This window comes from Oncorhynchus kisutch, linkage group LG4, assembly GCF_002021735.2.
Source record: "Oncorhynchus kisutch isolate 150728-3 linkage group LG4, Okis_V2, whole genome shotgun sequence".
In the NCBI taxonomy this organism is placed as follows: Eukaryota; Metazoa; Chordata; class Actinopteri; order Salmoniformes; family Salmonidae; genus Oncorhynchus; species Oncorhynchus kisutch.
Genome location: NC_034177.2, coordinates 81,072,608 through 81,093,616, shown reverse-complemented (window position 1 = coordinate 81,093,616; position 21,009 = coordinate 81,072,608). Strand labels below are relative to the sequence as shown.

General features: G+C 42.5%; 1 protein-coding gene across 9 annotated transcripts in view; it reads left to right on the top strand.

Moving 5' to 3' along the window:
- The window catches only part of LOC109890060 (calcium-activated potassium channel subunit alpha-1), a 310,642-nt gene extending 294,847 nt beyond the window's left edge, over positions 1-15,795 (top strand). For 5 of the 9 annotated variants that reach the window (XM_031823764.1, XM_031823759.1, XM_031823763.1 and 2 more), the window contains 5 exons: positions 1,861-2,055; positions 3,631-3,749; positions 5,817-6,041; positions 8,886-8,914; positions 9,915-15,795. In XM_031823764.1, coding sequence (XP_031679624.1) covers positions 1,861-2,055; positions 3,631-3,749; positions 5,817-6,041; positions 8,886-8,914; positions 9,915-10,060 — 714 coding nt within the window. In that variant the 3' untranslated portion in view covers positions 10,061-15,795. The remainder of the gene's footprint in view (positions 1-1,860; positions 2,056-3,630; positions 3,750-5,816; positions 6,042-8,885; positions 8,915-9,914) is intronic. The other 4 variants (XM_031823765.1, XM_031823766.1, XM_031823762.1 and 1 more) reach the window with 1 other exon arrangement.
- Positions 15,796-21,009: the final 5,214 nt, after the last annotated feature.

Genomic DNA, 21,009 nt, shown 5'->3' with positions numbered 1-21,009 from the left:
CCTTCTCCATCTCTCCCCCTTTCCCCTTCTCCATCTCTCCCCCTTTCCCCTTCTCCATCTCTCCCCTCTTCCCCATCTCCCCCCCTCTTCACCTATCCCCTTCTCCATCTCTCCCCTCTTCCCCATCTCCCCCCTCTTCACCTATCCCATCTCTCCCCTTCCCCATCTCCCCCCTTTTCCCCTTCTCCATCTCTCCCCTCTTCCCCATCTCCCCCCTCTTCACCTATCCCATCTCTCCCCTTCTCCATCTCCCCCCTTTTCCCCTTCTCCATCTCTCCCCTCTTCCCCATCTCCCCCCTCTTCACCTATCCCATCTCTCCCCTTCTCCATCTCCCCCCTTTTCCCCTTCTCCATCTCTCCCCTCTTCCCCATCTCCCCCCTCTTCACCTATCCCATCTCTCCCCTTCTCCATCTCCCCCCTTTTCACCTTCTCCATCTCTCCCCTCTTCCCCATCTCCCCCCTCTTCACCTATCCCATCTCTCCCCTTCTCCATCTCTCCCCTTTTTCCATTCTCCATCTCTCCCCTCTTCCCCCTCTTCCTCATCCCATCTCTCCCCTTCTCCATTTCTCACCTCTTCCCCATCCCATCTCTCCCATCTTCCCCATCCCATCTCTCCCCACTTCACCCATCCCATCTCTCCCCTCTCCCCCTTCTCCATCTCTCCCCTCTCCCCCTTCTCCATCTCTCCCCTATTTCCCATCCCATCTCTCCCCTCTTCACCCACCCCATCTCTCCCCTCTCCCCATCTCTCCCCCCTTCACCAATCCAATCTCTCCCCTCTTCCCCACCCCATCTCTCCCCTTCTCCATCTCTCCCCCTTCCCCATCCCATCTCTCCCCTCTTCACCATCCCATCTCTCTCCTCTTCACCCATCCAATCTCTCCCCTCTTCCCCACCCCATCTCTCCCCTCTCCCCACCCCATCTCTCCCCCTTCTCCATCTCTCTCCTCTCCCCCTTCTCCTTCTCTCCCCCCTTCACCCATCCAATCTCTCCCCTCTTCCCCACCCCATTTCTCCCCTCTCCCCCTTCTCTTCCTTCTTCCCCATCTCTCCATCTCTCCCCTCTTCACACACCCCATCTCTCCCCTCTCCCCCTTCTCCATCTCTCCCCCCTTCACCCATCCAATCTCTCCCCTCTTCCCCCTTATCCCCCCTCTCCCCTTCTCCATTTCTCACCTCTTCCCCATCCCATCTCTCCCATCTTCCCCATCCCATCTCTCCCCACTTCACCCATCCCATCTCTCCCCTCTCCCCCTTCTCCATCTCTCCCCTCTCCCCCTTCTCCATCTCACCCCTCTTTCCCATCCCATCTCTCCCCTCTTCACCCACCCCATCTCTCCCCTCTCCCCATCTCTCCCCCCTTCACCAACCCAATCTCTCCCCTCTTCCCCACCCCATCTCTCCCCTTCTCCATCTCTCCCCCTTCCCCATCCCATCTCTCCCCTCTTCCCCACCCCATCTCTCCCCTCTCCCCACCCCATCTCTCCCCCTTCTCCATCTCTCTCCTCTCCCCCTTCTCCTTCTCTCCCCCCTTCACCCATCCAATCTCTCCCCTCTTCCCCACACCATTTCTCCCCTCTCCCCCTTCTCTTCCTTCTTCCCCATCTCTCCCCGTCTCCATCTCTCCCCTCTTCACACACCCCATCTCTCCCCTCTCCCCCTTCTCCATCTCTCCCCCTTCACCCATCCAATCTCTCCCCTCTTCCCTCTCATCCCCCCTTCTCCATCCCTTCCCCCTTATCTCCCCCTTCTCCATCTCTCCCCTCTCCCCCGTTCTCTGTCCGCCACATATCCTCTACCGTTGTGGCTCTAATGGTGTCTCCTTACTTACGGATCTCACATCCTTTTATCTCTGCAGACATACTTCAACGATAATATCCTCACCCTGATCCGGACGCTGGTGACTGGGGGAGCCACCCCAGAGCTAGAGGCTCTACTGGCTGAGGAGAACGCCCTGCAAGGGGGCTACAGCACGCCACAGACACTGGCCAACCGAGACAGGTGTCGTGTTGCCCAACTGGCCCTGTACGATGGGCCCTTTGCCGACTTGGGGGTAAGCGAATGTTTAAATGGAGCTGACAGGTTTTGGCACTCGACAGCAGCACCCATCCCGCCTGCTTGGCTCCTTGCGGCACTTAATACAAAGTGAAGAACAGAGAACACGCAAAGGGTGCTCTGCTTAGGAGGAGGAAGGAGGGTTCTGGAGTGTGTGTATGTTAGAGCTGGGTGATATGGAAAAAAATCCATATTGCGGTAAATTGACACATTTTTTGCTATAACAATAAATCAGAGATAAATCATAATAAATGCTTTTGGGGAGAGGTGCTAGAGCTGGGCGATATGGACAAAAAGTAATATCGCGATAAATGTAACTGTTTTGCTCGATAACAACAAATACATCATTTATTTTATTCTATGGACAGTTACTTTACAAGCAGCAGGGCTCAAAAATAGTTTTTTTCCAGTGCCAAATAAGACAGCTGAGATGGTAGCCTATGATTCAAATAAGACAGCTGAGATGGTAGCCTATGATTCAAATAAGACAGCTGAGATGGTAGCCTATGATTCAAATAAGACAGCTGAGATGGTAGCCTATGATTCAAATAAGACAGCTGAGATGGTAGCCTATGATTCAAATAAGACAGCTGAGATGGTAGCCTATGATTCAAATAAGACAGCTGAGATGGTAGCCTATGATTCAAATAAGACAGCTGAGATGGTAGCCTATGATTCAAATAAGACAGCTGAGATGGTAGCCTATGATTCAAAAAGTCAGCTATTTCATCTAACATATCCAGGAAATGCATGATTGATATTTTGATGTGCAACCTCCAGAATGATCAGATTTCATTTAGTCTCTTCAGAGAATTTCCCGACGTCTTTATGCTTATTGACCTATAGGCTGTATTATACACCACCCGAGGAAGTGGGAACTCAAAACCCTTAGCTAGAATTATTAGGCTCATGTCCTTTAAATACTTTCCAGCGCTAGGATACAGGCCTATTCACTGCAAATGACGCTCTCCGGCCCGCGATGCAACAAAACCTTACTACACTAAAGCCTACTCCCGTTGTAAAGTGGTGCCATGAACTCAATGTTGAGAGGTGAGAAATACATGATATGATTATCCTCTCTGTAACTAGAACAACAGTAGTTACTTTGAAAACTGTCTTTTTCCTACAATAGGATTTTGAGCAACGGCCATATGCTTGTGCTTGTCAGAATGCGTCTCTCCCTCCTCCATGCACACAGTGGGGAGAGGGAAGGAGAGTCAGCTGTCGACAGCGAAACGGTGACAGGCATATACTTGCAGAGCAGGAATCACCATAATGCATAGGCTATTACTGTTGACCAAATAATGGTTCTAGAACAATCTACAGGAATGTTGAGTAGCCAAATCACCTAAAATTACCAACGTAAGCTAAATGCTTCGTCCCAGCATTGCTGTGTGTGTGTTCTGGGATGAAGAAGGTCTCTTTCCCCAAAACATACAGCAGGATGTATCCAGGGCACTGCAGTTTGACATTTTAAAAAACGTGGATTATTTTGTAATTTAGACAAATGATTGCACTTTATAAGCCAACACACCCTGACGTTGTTTTTGATTTGCCATTTGTTGTTTTCCAGGATGGTGGTTGCTATGGAGATTTGTTCTGTAAAGCGTTGAAGACATACAACATGTTGTGCTTCGGAATCTACAGATTGAGAGACGCTCACCTTGCCACACCTAGTCAGTGTACCAAACGGTGAGACAGTCAGTGTTCCATCCACCTGTCTCACTTGTCAAGGTGTAACAACATCAGCTGTTTCCCATTATAATATTAGCAGTTCTGTGATTATATTATACTGTTTATCGTAGACACTTATGTGATTAGATAACTCTACAAACTAGATGCATTTCGACTTCATGCCTCTTAACACAGAAACATTTTTATTAGAAATAAATCTGCTTTGAAATCTTGTAACTGATTCGTTTTCAACCACGCCCCATTAGCTTTCTGTGATGTATTTGTTTTGATAAACTGAGTGGTTCGAGCCCTGAATGCTGATTGGCTGTATGACAAAAGGTTTTCTTTACTGCTCTAATTACGTTGGTAAGCAGTTTATAATAGTAATAAGGCACCTCGGGGGTTTGTGATATATGGCCAATGTACAGCACATTCAGGAAGTCTTCAGACCCCTTCACCACATGTTGTTACGTTACAGCCTTAGTCTAACAATTATGAAATAAAACATCTCCCTCATCAATCTACACATAATACCCCATAATGACGAAGTGAAAACTGTTTTTTATAACGTTTTGCAAATGTATTAAAAATAAAAACATCTAATTTACATAAATATTCAGACCCTTTGCTATGATTCTTGAAATTGAGCTCAGGTTCATCCTGTTTCCATTGATCATCCTTGAGATGTTTCTACAACTTGATTGGAGTCCACCTGTGGAAAGGCACACACCTGTCTATATAAGGTCCTACAGTTGACAGTGCATGTCAGAGCAAAAACCAAGCCATGAGGTCGAAGGAATTGTCCGTAGAGCTCCGAGACAGGATTGTGTCGAGGCACAGATCTGGAGAAGGGTACCAAAACATTTCTGCAGCATTGAAGGTCCCCAAGAACACAGTGGCCTCCATCATTCTTAAATGGAAGAAGTTTGGAACCACCAAGACTCTTCCTAGAGCTGGCCACCCGGCCAAACTGAGCAATCGGGGGAGAAGGGCCTTGGTCAGGGAGGTGATAAGAACCCGCTGGTCACTCTGACAGAGCTCCAGAGTACCTTTGTGGAGATGGGAGAACCTTCCAGAAGGACAACCATCTTTGCAGCACTCCACCAATCAGGCCTTTATGGTAGAGTGGCCAGACGGAACCCACTCCTCAGTAAAAGGCACATGACAGCCCGCTTGGAATTTGCCAAAAGGCACCTAAAGGACTCTCAAGACCATGAGAAACAAGATTCTCTGGTCTGATGAAATCAAAATTGAACTCTTTGGCCTGAATGCCAAGCGTCACGTCTGGAGGAAACCTGGCACCATCCGTACCGTGAAGCATGGTGGTGGCAGCTTCTTGCTGTGGGGATGTTTTCATCAACAGGTACTGGGAGACTAGTCAGGATCGAGGGAAAGATGAACGGAACAAAGTACAGAGAGATCCTTGATAAAACCTGCTCCAGAGTTCTCAGGACCTCAGACTGGGGCGAAGGTTCACCTTCCAACAGGAAAACAACTCTAAGCACACAGCAAAGACAACGTAGGAGTGGCAGGAGTCTTTGAATGTCCTTGAGTGGCCCAGCCAGAGCCTGGACTTCGACCCGATCGAACATCTCTGGAGAGACCTAAAAATAGCTGTGCAGCGACGCTCCCCATCCAACTTGACAGAGTTTGAGAGGATCTCCAGAGAAGAATGGGAGAAACTCCACAAATACAGGTGTGCCAAGCTTGTAGTGTCATACCCAAGAAGACTCGAGGCTGTAATCGCTAAATATGCAAAAATGTTTAAAATAATGTTTTTTCTTTGGCATTTGTGTATAGATTGATGAGCAAAAAGATTGATTTAATACATTTTAGAATAAGGCTGTAACGTAACAAAATGTGGAAAACGTCAAGGTATCTGAATACTTTCTGAATGCACTGTACCATGGCCAAGGGCTGTATTCAGGCACTCTGCATTACGTTGAGCCTAAGAACAGCCCTTAGCCGTGGTATATTGGCCATATACACCCCCCCCCCCCCCCCCCTGGCCTTATTGCTTAATTATACATTGACTAATCAGTATTGTTCTGTTTTCTACCAACTCCTATCCTTTCCTTTATACAGGTATGTGATTACCAACCCTCCGTATGAGTTTGAGTTGGTCCCCACAGACCTGATCTTCTGTCTGATGCAGTTTGACCACAACGCGGGCCAGTCTCGGACCAGCCTTTCCCACAGCTCCCACTCCTCCCATTCCTCCAGCAAAAAGAGCTCGTCCGTCCACTCCATCCCCACCACCAACCGCCAGAACCGCAGCAGCAAGGCTCGGGAGGCTGGCCACAAACAGAAGTAGGTGGAGGAGGTGTGTGTGTGTGTGTGTGTGTGTGTGTGTGTGTGTGTGTGTGTGTGTGTGTGTGTGTGTGTGTGTGTGTGTGTGTGTGTGTGTGTGTGTGTGTGTGTGTGTGTGTGTGTAGTGTGTAGTGTGTGTCTGTGTAGTACAGTGTGTGTCTGTGTAGTATGTGTTCCCAAAAGTTTCCTGTGGGTGTTGTGTCTATGTAGAGTTGTGGCCAAAAGGTGTGTGTGTGTCACTGTTTGGGTCAGTTATCTCTGTCTGTATGTTTATTGGGGTTTGGGTTTTGTTTCTGAGATTTTGTGCTCAATGTCAACGTCATGTTTGTGCAATGTTTGCTCCATAACCATCAGCATGTGGTCCTTGCTCTGACATCTCTGCCTGCCTCCATAGCTACTGTACCATGATCTAATCAATGGAACTAAGGGGAAACTTTGATGTGCATTGTTTTCACCGACAAACTGTCTTAAAAATTTCCTTCGACCTCATTGAAACGCAAAATATCACCGAAAGATGACAAGGAACGTAGGTCTTTCTATAACAATCATATGTTGTCTTTGTACCAGGCCGGTGACGGGCGTGGCAGGCATTTTGTCTCGATAAGACACAGTACAGTGCACTCGGGAAAGTATTCACACTCCTTAAACTTTTTCCACATTTTGTTACGTTACAGCCTTATTCTAAAATTAATTTAATTGTTTTTTTCCCCCTCATCAATCTACACACACTACCCCATAATTACAAACCAAAAACTGGTTGTTTAGACATTTTGCTAATAAAAAAAAAACACAAAACTGAAATATTACATTTACATACATATTCAGACCCTTTACTCAGTACTTTGTTGAAGCACCTTTGGCAGTGATTACAGCCTCTAGTCTTCTTGGGTATGATGCTACAAGCTTGCCACACCTGTATTTGGGGAGTTTCTCCCATTCTTCTCAGTAGATCCTCTCAAGCTCTGTTAGGTTGAATGGGGAGTGCTGCTGCACAGCTATTTTCAGGTCTCTCCAGAGATGTTCGATTGGGTTCAAGTCTGGGCTCTGGCTGGGCCACTCAAGGACATTCAGAGACTTGTCCCGAAGCCACCCCCGCGTTGTCTTGGCTGTGTGTTCTGTTGGAAGGTGAACCTTCACTCCAGTCTGGGGTCCTGAGCGCTCTGGAGGAGCTTTTCATCAAGGATCTCTCTCTGTACTTTGCTCCGTTCATCTTTCCCTCGATCCTGACTAGTCTCCCAGTTCGTGCTGCTGAAAAACATCCCAACAGCATGATGCTGTCACCACCATGCTTCACCATAGGGATGGTGCCAGGTTTCCTCCAGACATGATGCTTGGCATTCAGGCAAAGAGTTCAATCTTGGTTTCATCAGACCAGAGAATCTTGTTTTTGATGGTCTGAGTGTCCTTTAGGTGCCCTTTTGGCACACTCCAAGTGGGCTGTCATGTGCCGTTTACTGAGGAGTGGCTTCCGTCTGGCCAGGAAGAGTCTTGGTTGTTCCAAACTTCTTCCTTTTAAGAATGATGGAGGCCACTGTGTTCTTGGACCTTCAATGCTGTAGACATTTTTTGGAATCCTTCCCCAGATTTGTGCCTCGACACAGTCCTGTCTCTGAGCTCTACGAACAATTTCTTAGATCTTGGTTTTTGCTCTGACAGGCACTGTCAACTGTGGGATCTTATATAGACAAGTGTGTTCTTTTCCAAATCATGTCCAATCAATTGAATTTATAACAGGTGGACTCCATTCAAGTTCTAGAAACATCTCACGGATGAGCCATGGAAACAGCTGAGCTGAGCTCAACTTCGAGTCTCATAGCAAAGGGTCTGAATACTTATGTAAATAAGGTATTTCTATTATTAATATTTAATACATTTGCAAAAAATGATACAAACATGTTTTGGCTTTGTCATTATGGGGTATTATGTGTAGATTGAGGATTTGATTTGATCCATTTTAGAGTAAGGCTGTAACATAACAGAATGTGGAAAAGTGAAGAGGTCTGAATATTTTCTGAATGCACTGTACAGTATGTTTTTACTTTGACTCATATTGGCCTGCTTATTTGTTAGTGTACGTACCTACAGCATGCCATGGTTATGGATTGAATGTAACATGATTTACGTAGACTAAACATTTTACCCAACATGACCACTTTTTGACCAGAGAAGCTGATGTTCCAGATGATTGTCCATGAATGATAAACGTCATTAAACCATCTGTGTTGACATCTATCTGGTTATTGTGTATGTTCTGAGACATGGCATGTCCCTAGTCCTTTTTTTAGTTCTGTTTTAAATTTGGATCTGTTTTGCATAATATAATATATCATTTAAGTTATATTAAATGATAAGGAAGTAATAATTGTAAAATTACCCAGAGAATATGATTTTGTTGGTAAGAAAAGACATCATGCTACTAAGTACTCCCTAAACAGTGATAGATCATTTATCAATGTCCATTCTTAAGCTTAAAGACAACAGACCAATTGAAATGTCTTAGTGTCATTTTAAATGTCCCTTAGCATTTGCCTTCAATGCTTCTCAAACATGGTGTCATCGGGAGGCAAAGTGTAGGTGTTCAGTATCTAGAAACATAAACAGGGCTAAGGGAACATCTGACAAGTAGGGTTGGGGTCAATTTAGGACGTAAACTGAAATAGCATTTTACATTTTGTCAATGAGGCCTTGATTACGTTAGAAAATAGCCATAGTTTTCAGTGTTTACATACTGTAGAGAACAGCAAGAGATCTAGTCAGGTCAGTGATTGTGTTTGAGACGTGTTATTTGCATTGTATAGACTGTAATACCTCACTTACTTAGATTACCTACTTCTCTTTCTGAAGTGCAACAAGGATGAATAGAATGAGCCAAGGTATGCAAGTTAACGATTCTGCATGTCCTACTATTACAATAGCAACCTTTACGTGGGGTTCTAATCATAACTTTGTCCCTGTGGCAATTGTTATGACAAGCGGAGGATTTATAGTCTTTCTGTTATTTTCCTGTAAGGATAAGTCATCATGCCTCAGTTTAAGTTTTGCTTTTGGACAAATGGAAAGCAAAATGGCTGCCTCTGCCTCTGCCCTCTCCCTGTCATGCCCAGGACCATCTCTGCATTGGCTCTTTCTGCCTTTCTGTTTTTTCTCCTTCACACCCTAATTCACCTGATTATGCTGTTTCTTTGTTTTCTTCTGACAGAGCCTCTATTCTGTACCATACATACCATACATACCATACATACCATACATACCATACATATTATTTATCAGGTTTTTTTGTTTGTTTTATTTCAACTTGAGGCAAATTGCATTGTCAGAGGTTTGTGTGTTTGCACATATTCTTTCCTGTTTGTGATGTGATCAGATGTTGTTCAAGTGATAGAAATATGTTGTAATCCGGATTCTGTATAACACTATCAACTGGAGCCACAGAGTGTTGCATATCGCACACTATATAATACAAACATGAACTGTAGACATTTGATGACCTAAAGATCATACCTCTCGTAGAGTAGGCTTGAAACCTCCTCAAATTGACATGTTTCGAACTCATAACTCTGTGGTGGTTTCAGGCGATAGACATCTTGCTTCACCTCAGGCATAGTTTCAAAACATCAAACACTTGTGCTGTAACACACTTGCCTGAGCACTAAGTTGACTGAAACACACACACACTTACATTCACACAGACCCACATGCACACACTCCAAAGTGGAAATAACTTTACCTGGAACGAAATGAAGTACCTGACTTGAAACCTATGATCCCTCATGCTATATAAGGCGGCTACTTAAACTGAGACAGGAATATATGACATGACACCGTATGGATTATTCAACACTAACACTTTGTTTCTGCCCCATCCCTCCGCAGAAAGGAAATGGTTTACAGATGAACCAGAAAATGCCTACCCACGGAACATTCAGATCAAGCCCATGAGCATGGCCAACCAAGTCAACCAATACAAATCCACTAGCAGTCTGATACCACCAATCAGAGAAGTTGAAGATGAATGCTGAAAACCAGGCCCGCTTGATGACTCGTGAGAATTCTGGACGCTCTTACGAAAGGAGATAAGAGATGGCGAACAGGGATGATGATGATGATGAATTGGTCCCCACTCATTCTACAGATCAAGGGTTTGACATAAACACCACAACTGGAAGGGGCCTCCTATGTGTATACCTGTAATGTTACTTCCATGCTCTTCATGTTTCATTTATCAATCTTCCATAGAGATGTACATAATGACAATCTAATGAGGATTGTACACCCCCTCCCCCTTAGCACTTTTTGAAATTATTTGAAGAGTTGAAGAGAGAAGATTAAGTACTTCCTGTAATTATTTGCAATCGTTCATCACCTCTTCGTGTGACCAGACTCCATGGCTACTGTATTTTGAGGTTACTACTTGTTGTTGGAGGATGAGGGTCACGGCAGTTCACTCATCGTTCACCACATCTCCCCAAAACGCCATTGGGGCTGACCACTTATACACAGTGTCTGTTTCTGTTCTATTTGCACTAAAACTGATCACGTTATTTTGCAACACGACGACGGGAAACATTGACATCTCCCCAAAACAACACCCATCACAGAAATGTGAACTTTTTGGTTGTCGATTCACTTTGTCATTTGAAGAGGTGTACACATCCATTACATCACTGTCTAGGGTATGCTACTGTATGTCAACATGCTGTTGAGTAATCATCTGAATGAATGCATTCGAGTCCTGTAGAATGAGATCATATTGTAAATCAGTTGTCTTGAGACTCAGAGTACTGTAAGAGATAGTTCTGGGATAAGCTGGTTGACCGTATATAGCTACACTGTACCTACATCTGTTCTGGGGATATCACAATGGCTATGGATCATAATGATGTCTTTGACCGTGTTTCAAGCTCCTATCATCGCATGGTGCCTGAGCCCTTTTATAACAATACAGCGCAGATGATCAACTTAACCTGAACACATGAAAGGGGACGAAGGACAACCTTGTCCTATCCCTTATGTGTAAGCATGAAAGGGGACGAAGGACAACTTGTCCCATCCCTTGTGTAAACATGAAAGGGGACGAAGGACAACTTTGTCCTATCCCTTATGTGTAAACATGAAAGAGGTGAATGGACAACTTTGTCTCGTCCCTTGTGAACACGTTAATTGAGTGAAAGGACAGCCTTGTACACATCTTGCATATGGCATGTGTGTACTGTACGTGGCAGCAATGTGTCCCCTCAACAAAAACATTGGTGGAACATCTGGGTTAGTGTTAGTGTCGTCATCTCTCCATCAGTGTGTATGTGATGGAGGTTCAGCCTCTGAGGGAGCAGCATGTGGGATCAAGGCTTCAAACATGAATGACGAATAGGAACTAGCTCTGTCTGGGGGTTGCCAATCAACTAATGAACTAAGCAAACACTTTTCTATGCTCACCATCATGCCCAGTCACATCACCAATAATACACCATCTATGATTGAGCTGAATAACTGTGAACAAACATTAGCTGTGTGCCCTAAAAATGTAAGGGAAGCATTTAAGCCGAAATCTATTTAATAACAAAAGAATAAGCATATCATTTCAATATTTTTTTGTCTGTTGAGAAATTCGGAGAAACAATGCCACATATTGCGTAAAATGGGCATCAGTGGGTCCTCCTTTGACCAGCTCCACCACTGCCTGGCACAGGGTTGGTAACAGAGGCAGCAAAGAGCTTGGATGTTCTCCCCTGCCAATCCTGATGTCATCATGACACCTCTAAACACTGTTGGTAAACATTAAGGGAAAAGCTCAATCATAGTTTTGCCACTGATGACGATGAAGAACGCTGGAGAATACTGCCTGTGTTCTTCATGTCATTCTGGTCAAGGCACAAGACAGTGCGTGTTAAAAATGGACCGTTTCTATTTTGTTTTTGATCCAGAGCAACCCAGACAGAGCTGCAGCCTTGGGGAGGAGAGGGTATGGTGCCACAGATGAGCCAACTAAATTCTTAACCTAGATACTTTATACATACAAATATGATTATTTTATATTTATCTGAGCATAATCATGTTGTACTTATTTTTACACATGACGTAGTGAGAAACACTTTGTGAAAGCAATCCATTATTATTATTAGGCCTATAATTACATCAGATTATTTTATTTCTAAATGAATCACTGTATTTAACATAATCATACCAACATTATTCATATCAATTCTGAAATGCTTATAATTAGAAATGCATCATTGAGGAAGAGTAGAAGTCCCCTCTCTTATCCCTGATAAAGTATAGGGATTAAGGGCGCTATTCAATCCATATCGCAGAAGTTCAACATTACAGTTTGATTGAAATGTAAAGGCAATGTTTAGCAGAGACTGCATTCACGATAAACGCTGCATATGTCCAGTGGTGGACCAAGTACTTATTGTCATACTTGAGTGAAATTAAAGATATATTAATAGAAAATTACTCAAGTAAAAGTGAGTCACCCAGTGAAATACTACTCTAGTAAAAGTCTAAAAGTATTTGGTTTTAAATATATATATTTGAAAGTATAAATCATTTCAAATTCCTTATATTAAGCAAACCAGGCAGCATTTTCTTGTTTTTTATTTATTTATGGATAGCCAGTGACACACTCCAACACTCAGGCATAATTTACAAACTAAGTATGTTTGTGTTTAGTGAGTCCGCAAAATCAGAGGCATGACCAGGGATGTTCTCTTGATAAGAGTGTGAATTGTCAAAAATATGAATAGTAAAATACAGAAAAAAAACTACTTAAGTAGTACTTCAAAGTATTTGTCCTTAAGTACTTTACACCACTGCATATGTCGACTCAATCGGAAATTACATTTACATTTCTATCGCACAATCTGTAACACTTCAGTGATACAGATTGACTAGAGTCCTAAGTCAATATTGTAGAAGAGATAACATAAATCTAATGAGAGCCCTAAGTCAATATTGTATAGGAGATAACATAAATCTAATGAGAGCCCTAAGTCAATATTGTATAGGAGATAACATAAATCTAATGAGAGCCCTAAGTCAATATTGTAGAAGAGATAACATAAATCTAATGAGAGCCCTAAGTCAATATTGTATAGGAGATAACATAAATCTAATGAGAGCCCTAAGTCAATATTGTATAGGAGATAACATAAATCTAATGAGAGCCCTAAGTCAATATTGTATAGGAGATAACATAAATCTAATGAGAGCCCTAAGTCAATATTGTATAGGAGATAACATAAATCTAATGAGAGCCCTAAGTCAATATTGTATAGGAGATAACATAAATCTAATGAGAGCCCTAAGTCAATATTGTATAGGAGATAACATAAATCTAATGAGAGCCCTAAGTCAATATTGTATAGGAGATAACATAAATCTAACTCTGAGCTTCTGTATCAACTGTTGAGTGCTCCTCAAAACGTAAATGGGCTTAGTTGAAGGATCTCTGTAGCTGTATTGATAAACTTTATTGTACTGCTCATTTTCATCTGTAAGCAAATACAAATATTGTTGTCTGAGACAAACATAAATGTGACGTAAACAATCACTGGGTGTAAATAATACCCAGACAGTGAGCCAATCGGAAAGGTGCATGAAGCCCCGATCTGGGGCATTTAGGCATTCGTTCTGTTCTGAGAGTAAAACTGGGTGACCTCTACTATCAATGATTGACCTAAATTAGGTCTCTTAGTAAGGAGAGATACATTGAAGTATTGTTTTGTGGGTGTATAATGTCATTCTTCATGAATGTGCGTTTCTAACTATGTGACAGATAGTTAGAACATCATCAGGTTGTTTGCATTGAACAGATAGCCATGATATTATAGACTAAGATAATGTCTTTCTAAAGACCTGTCATTCTTGACAAAAAAAAGACATATATTTGTGTCTCAATATGTTGTGTATATTCAGCCATTATATAGATTTTTCTGAAGCAAAATGTCCCGAGCTTTCTGTCTGTCTATTGGGTGTGGTGCGACTGCTCATAAACATTTTGTCCTGACGTGAACTTCTGAAGCTTTTGTGCTTACATTGTTGTCACACTTTGTAGCAAGTATAATTATTTTCAGAAAGTATGTGAGTAAAAATGTATATATAATTGGGTTGTTAATAATATACTCGCTGGCCTGAAAAACAAGGAATTAATATTTGACACTGACAATGACTTGATTCATAACACATACTATTGACGAAGGACAAACTTATTGTTTTGTCATAAATGGAAAAAAATGTAAACTTGACTTGAGCAGGTTTAACAGGACCTGGTTATATGAACCATCACAGAGGTGCAGACATAAGCTGGTACCAGTTCAGCAAAGCTTATCACAGTACAGGGAGAACATACTTAATTGGTTTTCATGTTAAAATAGTTTCTTTATCAGGGTTTACATTCCGTTTTGTCAGCTCTCGTCATTTATGTCACCATAGTAATATCCATGGATTGTTTGAAACTAATTTGCATTATTTGTTTACAGTTTTATTTTTTATTCAGAGGTACTTAAATAACTATCACTTTACTCAGAAATCAAATGGTACCAATCACAACCCAAACAGATGCATACTTACAGAATAGTCTACCAGTGCATTTCATTATATCTGAATGTTTTTTTATTTTCAATACTTGTACCCACAATTTGTGTGACTGTTTTGACTCAAACTGGAAAATACACTGGATTGAAACCTGTTCTTACATTAAGCTTGATCTATTTTTGGCACAAATACTCCACAAATCTATGGTACTGCTGTATACCATATAATATGTTCGTACACGTCTTTGCAATGTACGCCTCTAAAGTTAGTGTTTTGAAGTGCCATGGGAAGTGTTGTTGAACAAGCATCATTCAGTCATTCACTGGCTCACTAACTCAGAATGAGTAGGGATTGAGTTAGTTCTTCTCAGAAAGGGAAGTAAATGTGTATGTGATTTATACTGGCGTGGAGAACATCCAAGCCATCAATGCCCCCATGCCAGTATAGTGCCAGGCAGTGCTGTAGGTCAAGAGGAGGGCCCATTTCAAGACCCACTATAGCGAAAAGTGGCATTGAAAAGGAAGGAACATGGGGCTCATCAAAGTATCATACATCTGTGTTGGTCGTACTGTCTGTAGCTGAAGGTACCTATCTTGTTGTTAGGAGACTGCAGGGAGAGATGTTAAAACATGTTTGTTGTGTGGTAGAAGGTCTGAATGACTGAAGGATGCACAGAGAGCACAGGCCATGCTGTTTCATGTGGCTCTGGAGTGTTTTAGTCCACTTAAGATAGTCAGGACTATGAAACGTCACACATCACTGTTACAGTATGTTACATATTTTTGTTTATCTATTTTGTTACTGTAAAGGATGGATAAAATAACTTATTTGCTGGAAAATGTACTAGATGTAATAAAATGTATAAAACTATGGGGGGATTTAAGTCTTAACAACACGTTGAAATTGCAGGTGGCAATCTTTGTTGATTTTTTTAGGAAAAAAATAAACTTGCAGTATTTTGTGGGGTGGGCTGCCTATCAGTTCGGGTGGAATTCAGGACATTGCTCTCACACGTCTCATATCTGATTCTTTGGCACATGGTCTACTTAGTTTGGATGGATATATGGAGGATTTGATGGTGCTGGGTAGATCTACCTGACTCTGTCAAATATAATCCGCGGATAAATATACTGTCTTGTACAAAAAGTCTGTACATAAATTGTACATGGTTTCTTTTTGTATTTTCTCAAATTAAAATGGATGTATTTGTGTTCTAAAACTGGAACGTCTCCTCTCATTTCCTTCCAGCATTAGAAAATGTGTATATTCTTTACAGTGATGCACGTGAGCGTTTGACGAAAATACACCATAGTGACAATATACTACGGTATAGCACAATCACAAGGTGTTAATATTTAATAAGGAATTATTTGCAATTTAGCAAATATACAGTACATACAATAGTTAACATTAAAACAAACAACACAAAACATCTTGTTGATTAAAAGTTCTGTCCATCTCAGTCTCCTCCATGATGGTGTCCTATAGGAGCAAACTATCCTACACATATAATTAGAAAATATATTTGATTTATTATGTCTCTGTGATCTTACAGTTTCCTCCTGGACACTGAATCATAAACATCAGAAAATATATTATATACAGTGATGTGTTTCCTCCTGGTTGCTGAATCAGACACATCTACACATTAGAAAATATATTATATTTATTATGTCAGTGATCCTACGGTTTCCTCCTGGATAATGAATCAGACATATTGACATATTCACAATAGAAAATATATATTTATTATATCTCTGTGATCCTATACAGGTACAATAAGAGGAAATGGTGGTGGATGACATCTATTACATGGATCCTGTCTTTGACCTTTGACCTTGGCTCTCTGGCGGGAGAGTGGAGAGGTTGAACTCAAAACGAATGTTTTACATTTTCCTGTAAGCCACTCATCCCCTGATTCCTGCATGCGGTAGCATCACACAGGCATTAGTCTTGATTTACGTTCTGTGACGAGCTATTACCTGTTCCATCACTAACGCCTGTCAGTCAGGCGGGATCCATGGTGATGGTCAGGAATGGGCCTGAGAACACATCAGTCTCTTAGCTCCTATATCAACATAGGGATGGAAAATAAAATATCAGTTGAGGAGATTGAATCTCTTTGACGGTAAAAGGTGTTAGGATCTCTGATTTATATTACGCTTCATTACTGCTACATTACTTCAATCACAATGTAGAGAAATATTGTGATTTAGAGATGCTAAAGAAGTGCGTGTGAGTAGGGCTGGTGCTCCTTCTCCCCCTTGACGTCTCTCAGTAGATGTGTGCAATTTCACACTCCAACATCAAGCAGCAGAATATATGACCCTCCTTGGCATTTGTCCTCATTTCTCTCTAAAATGTGCAAACACTATTACCCTTGGGTTATCTAAAGTGGTGTGGCGATGATTCAATGGCTTCCTGCCGCCTCTGCACTCCCTCAGCCTCACCAGCACAACACAACAAGCTGCAGAAAGAAAAACAAGAGACAGAAAGCGAGATCTAGAACGAGAGAGAGGGGAGAGGGAAAGAAAGAGGAAGATAAATGCATAGAGAAAGAGAGTGAGGGTGAGAATGAGAGACTGACAAGGAAAGAGAGGAAGAAGGAGAGAGATGGGTTGGAGATGATGTTAGTAGCTGTGTTGATTTGTAGCCTGATAAGGGTGGCACCCAGGCGGCTGGAATTGATGGCTTGTTAGTGAGGACGGGCCCCTCTGTGAGATGTTTTCAAAATGATTGATTTACAATAAAGTGGCTCCTGGGGTGTGCACACAGGCAGAACTGATGCAGATCGATCAAGCTGAAATTGATTGATCAGCCATTTAGCTTGCCAGTGTGTACCGAATGAACCCCCCTTCCCCTTCCCCTCCAGCACCTCTTAATAAAACAGAAAGGGAGAAACACTAGATACCCCTGGACCTGTCTGCTAGCAACACAACATGAACCAGACAATATCTGAATAAGCACCATACACTAAGAGGAGCTGGTGTGTAACGTTTATGACCATGTACTTTTTACAACACAAAACATACACATGCAAACATCCACAACATCACCCCCATCTCCAGCGCTGCATCGCTCTCCTCCACATGGCCTCAAACTGCACTGTTTTTTTCTCTCTGTCGTCCGCATACTTTCAATATTTCGATAATAAAGCATTTGACCTTCCATTGTCTTAATGATGGAGGATTGGTTGATTTCCAGTTTTTAAGTACAGGCTTTTTCAATATGATTGACGTGAAAAGTACCGTCCAACCCATAGGTTATCTCACTGTGTACTGTATTCTGTTATCAACGTGTCCCTCTGTGACATAGAGATTCAGTGCTGGTAAAGACACTGTCTAACTGTACCTTCGCCTCGAAAGGAAAATATAAATAATGCTGACTGTCGTTGTCTTGCATTGGAGTCTTTCTTTGTGAGGTAAATAACAAGTCCTGATGTAAGTCTGTTTATACTGCGAAAAAAACACAGCAATTGATGTTGGGCAAAGTAAAGGGCATCTTCACATATGTGATGGTTGACTTTTATGTGAATTCTTGGTAACCTTTTATTCTGATAGGGGCCGATTTAGACTTAGGAAATGTACGCCTACTCATTCCAGGGTTTTTCTTTATATGTACTATTTTCTACATCGTAGAATAATAATGACTTGGTCAGTAAAGAAAAGCTTTGCCAGCACAGACTGGAATATGTTCCGGGTTTCCTCCGATCGCATTGAGGAGTACACCACATCAGTCACTGGCTTCATCAATAAGTGCATCGATGATGTCGTCCCCACAGTGACCGTACATACATACCCCAACCAGAAGCCATGGATTACAGGTAACATCCACACTGAGCTAAAAGCTAAAGCTGCCGCTTTCAAGGAGCGGGACTCTAACCCGGAAGTTTATAAGAAATCCCGCTATGCCCTCTGACAAGCTATCTAACAGGAAAAGCGTCAATACAGGACTAAGATTGAATCGTATTACACCGGCTCCGACATTCATCGGATGTGGCAGGGCTTGTAAACTATTACAGACTACAAAGGGAAGCACAGCCAAGAGCTACCCAGTGACACGAGGCTACTAGATGAATTACTTCTATGCTCGCTTCGAGGCAATTAACACTGAAACATGCATGAGAGCATCAGCTGTTCTGGACGACTGTGTGATCACACTCTCCGTTGCCGATGTGAGTATGACCTTTAAACAGGTCAACATTCACAAGGCTGCAGGGCCAGATGGATTACCAGGACGTGTACATGCGCTGACCAACTGGCAAGTGTCTTCACTGATATTTTCAACCTCTCCCTGTCTGAGTGTAATACCAACATGTTTCAAGCAGACCTCCATAATCCCTGTGCCCAAGAACACTTAGGTAACCTGCCTAAATAATTACTGACCCATAGCACTCACGTCTGTGGCCATGAAGTGCTTTGAAAGGTTGGTCATGACTCACATCAACACCATTTAAAAAAAAAACATTTTATTTCACCTTTATTTAACCAGGTAGGCTAGTTGAGAACAAGTTCTCATTTACGACTGCGACCTGGCCAAGATAAAACAAAGCAGTGCAACACAAACAACAACAAAGAGTTACACATGGAATAAACAAACATACAGTCAATAATACAATATAAAAAGTCTATATACTGTGTGTGCAAATTAGGTAGGATAACGGAGGTAAGGCAATAAATAGGCCATAGTGGCGAAATAATTACAATATAGCAATTAAACACTGGAATGGTAGATGTGCAGAAGATGAGTGTACAAGTAGAGATACTGTGGTGCAAAGGAGCTAAATAAATCAAATAGATAACAGTATGGGGATGAGGTAGTTGGAGGAACTAATTACAGATGAACTATGTACAGGTGGAGTGATCTATGAGCTGCTCTGACAGCTGGTGCTTAAAGCTAGTGAGGGAGTTATGAGTCTCCAGCTTCAGTGATTTTTGCAGTTCGTTCCAGTCATTGGCAGCAGAGAACTGGAAGGAAAGGCGGCCGAAGGAGGAATTGGCTTTGGGGGTGACCAGTGAAATATACCTGCTGGAGCGCGTGCTACGGGTGGGTGCTGCTATGGTGACCAGTGAGCTGAGATAAGGTGTGGCTTTACCTAGTAAAGACTTATAGATGACCTATAGCCAGTGGGTTTGGCGACGAAGCGAGGGCCAGCCAACAAGAGCATACAGGTTGCAATGGTGGGTAGTATATGGGGCTTTGGTGACAAAACGGATGGCACTGTGATAGACTGCATCCAGAGTGTTGGAGGCTATTTTGTAAATGACATTCGCAAAGTCAAGGATTTGTAGGATAGTCAGTTTTACGAGGGTATGTTTGGCAGCGTGAGCGAAGGATGCTTTGTTCTGAAATAGCCATCCAGGTCCAGGTCCTGCCATCCAGAACCTCTATACCAGGTGGTGTCAGAGGAAGAATTTAAACAATGTCAAAAACTCCAGCCACCCTAGTCATAGACTGTTCTCTCTGCTACCGCACAGCAAGCGGTACCTGAGCACAAGTCTAGGTCCAAGAGTTGAATTAATAATTTGCAAATAAATTCATTAGAAATCCTACCATGTGATTTTCTGGATTTTTTTTCTCATTTTGTCTGTCATAGTTAAAGTGTACCTATGATGAAAATTTCTCCCTCTTTCTAAGTGGTGGCTGACTAAAAACTTTTTTGCCCCACTGTATGTCCAAACTTTTGACTGGTACTATACAGTAATAGTCAAAAGTTTAGACACACCAACTCATCCAAGGATTTTTCTTTATTTCTACATTGTAGAACTCATTCCAGGGTTTTTATTTATTTTGACACCATTTTTTACACCATCCTTTTGTACAGTTTATGTGGACACCACTTCAAATGAGTGGATTGTGCTATTTCAGCCACACCCATTGCTGACAGGTGTATAAAATTGAGCACATAGCCATGCAATCTTCATAGACAAACATTGGCAGTAGAATGGCTGAAGAGTTCAGTGACTTTTAACGTGGCACCGTCATAAGATGCCACCTTTCCAACAAGTCAGTTAGTCAAATTTCTGCCAGTATAGAGCTGCCCCAGTCAACTGTAAGTGCTGTTATTGTGAAGTGGAAAACGTCTAGGAGCGTCAACGACTCAGCTGCGAAGGGGTAGGCCACACAAGCTCACAGAATGTGACCGCCGAGTGTTGTAGCGCGTAAAAATCAACTGTCCTCCTTTGCAACACTCACTACTGAGTTTCCATGGCCGAGCAGCCACACACAAGCCTAAGCGCAATGCCAAGCGTCGGCTGGAGGGGTTTAAAGCTCACTGCTATTGGACTCTGGAGCAGTGGAAAGGTGGTCTCTGGAGTGATGAATAACGCTTCACCATCTAGCAGTCTGATGTACGAATCTGAGTTTGGTGGAAGCCAGGAGAACGCTACCTGCCTGAATGCATATTACCAACTATAAGGTTTGGTGGAGGAGGCAT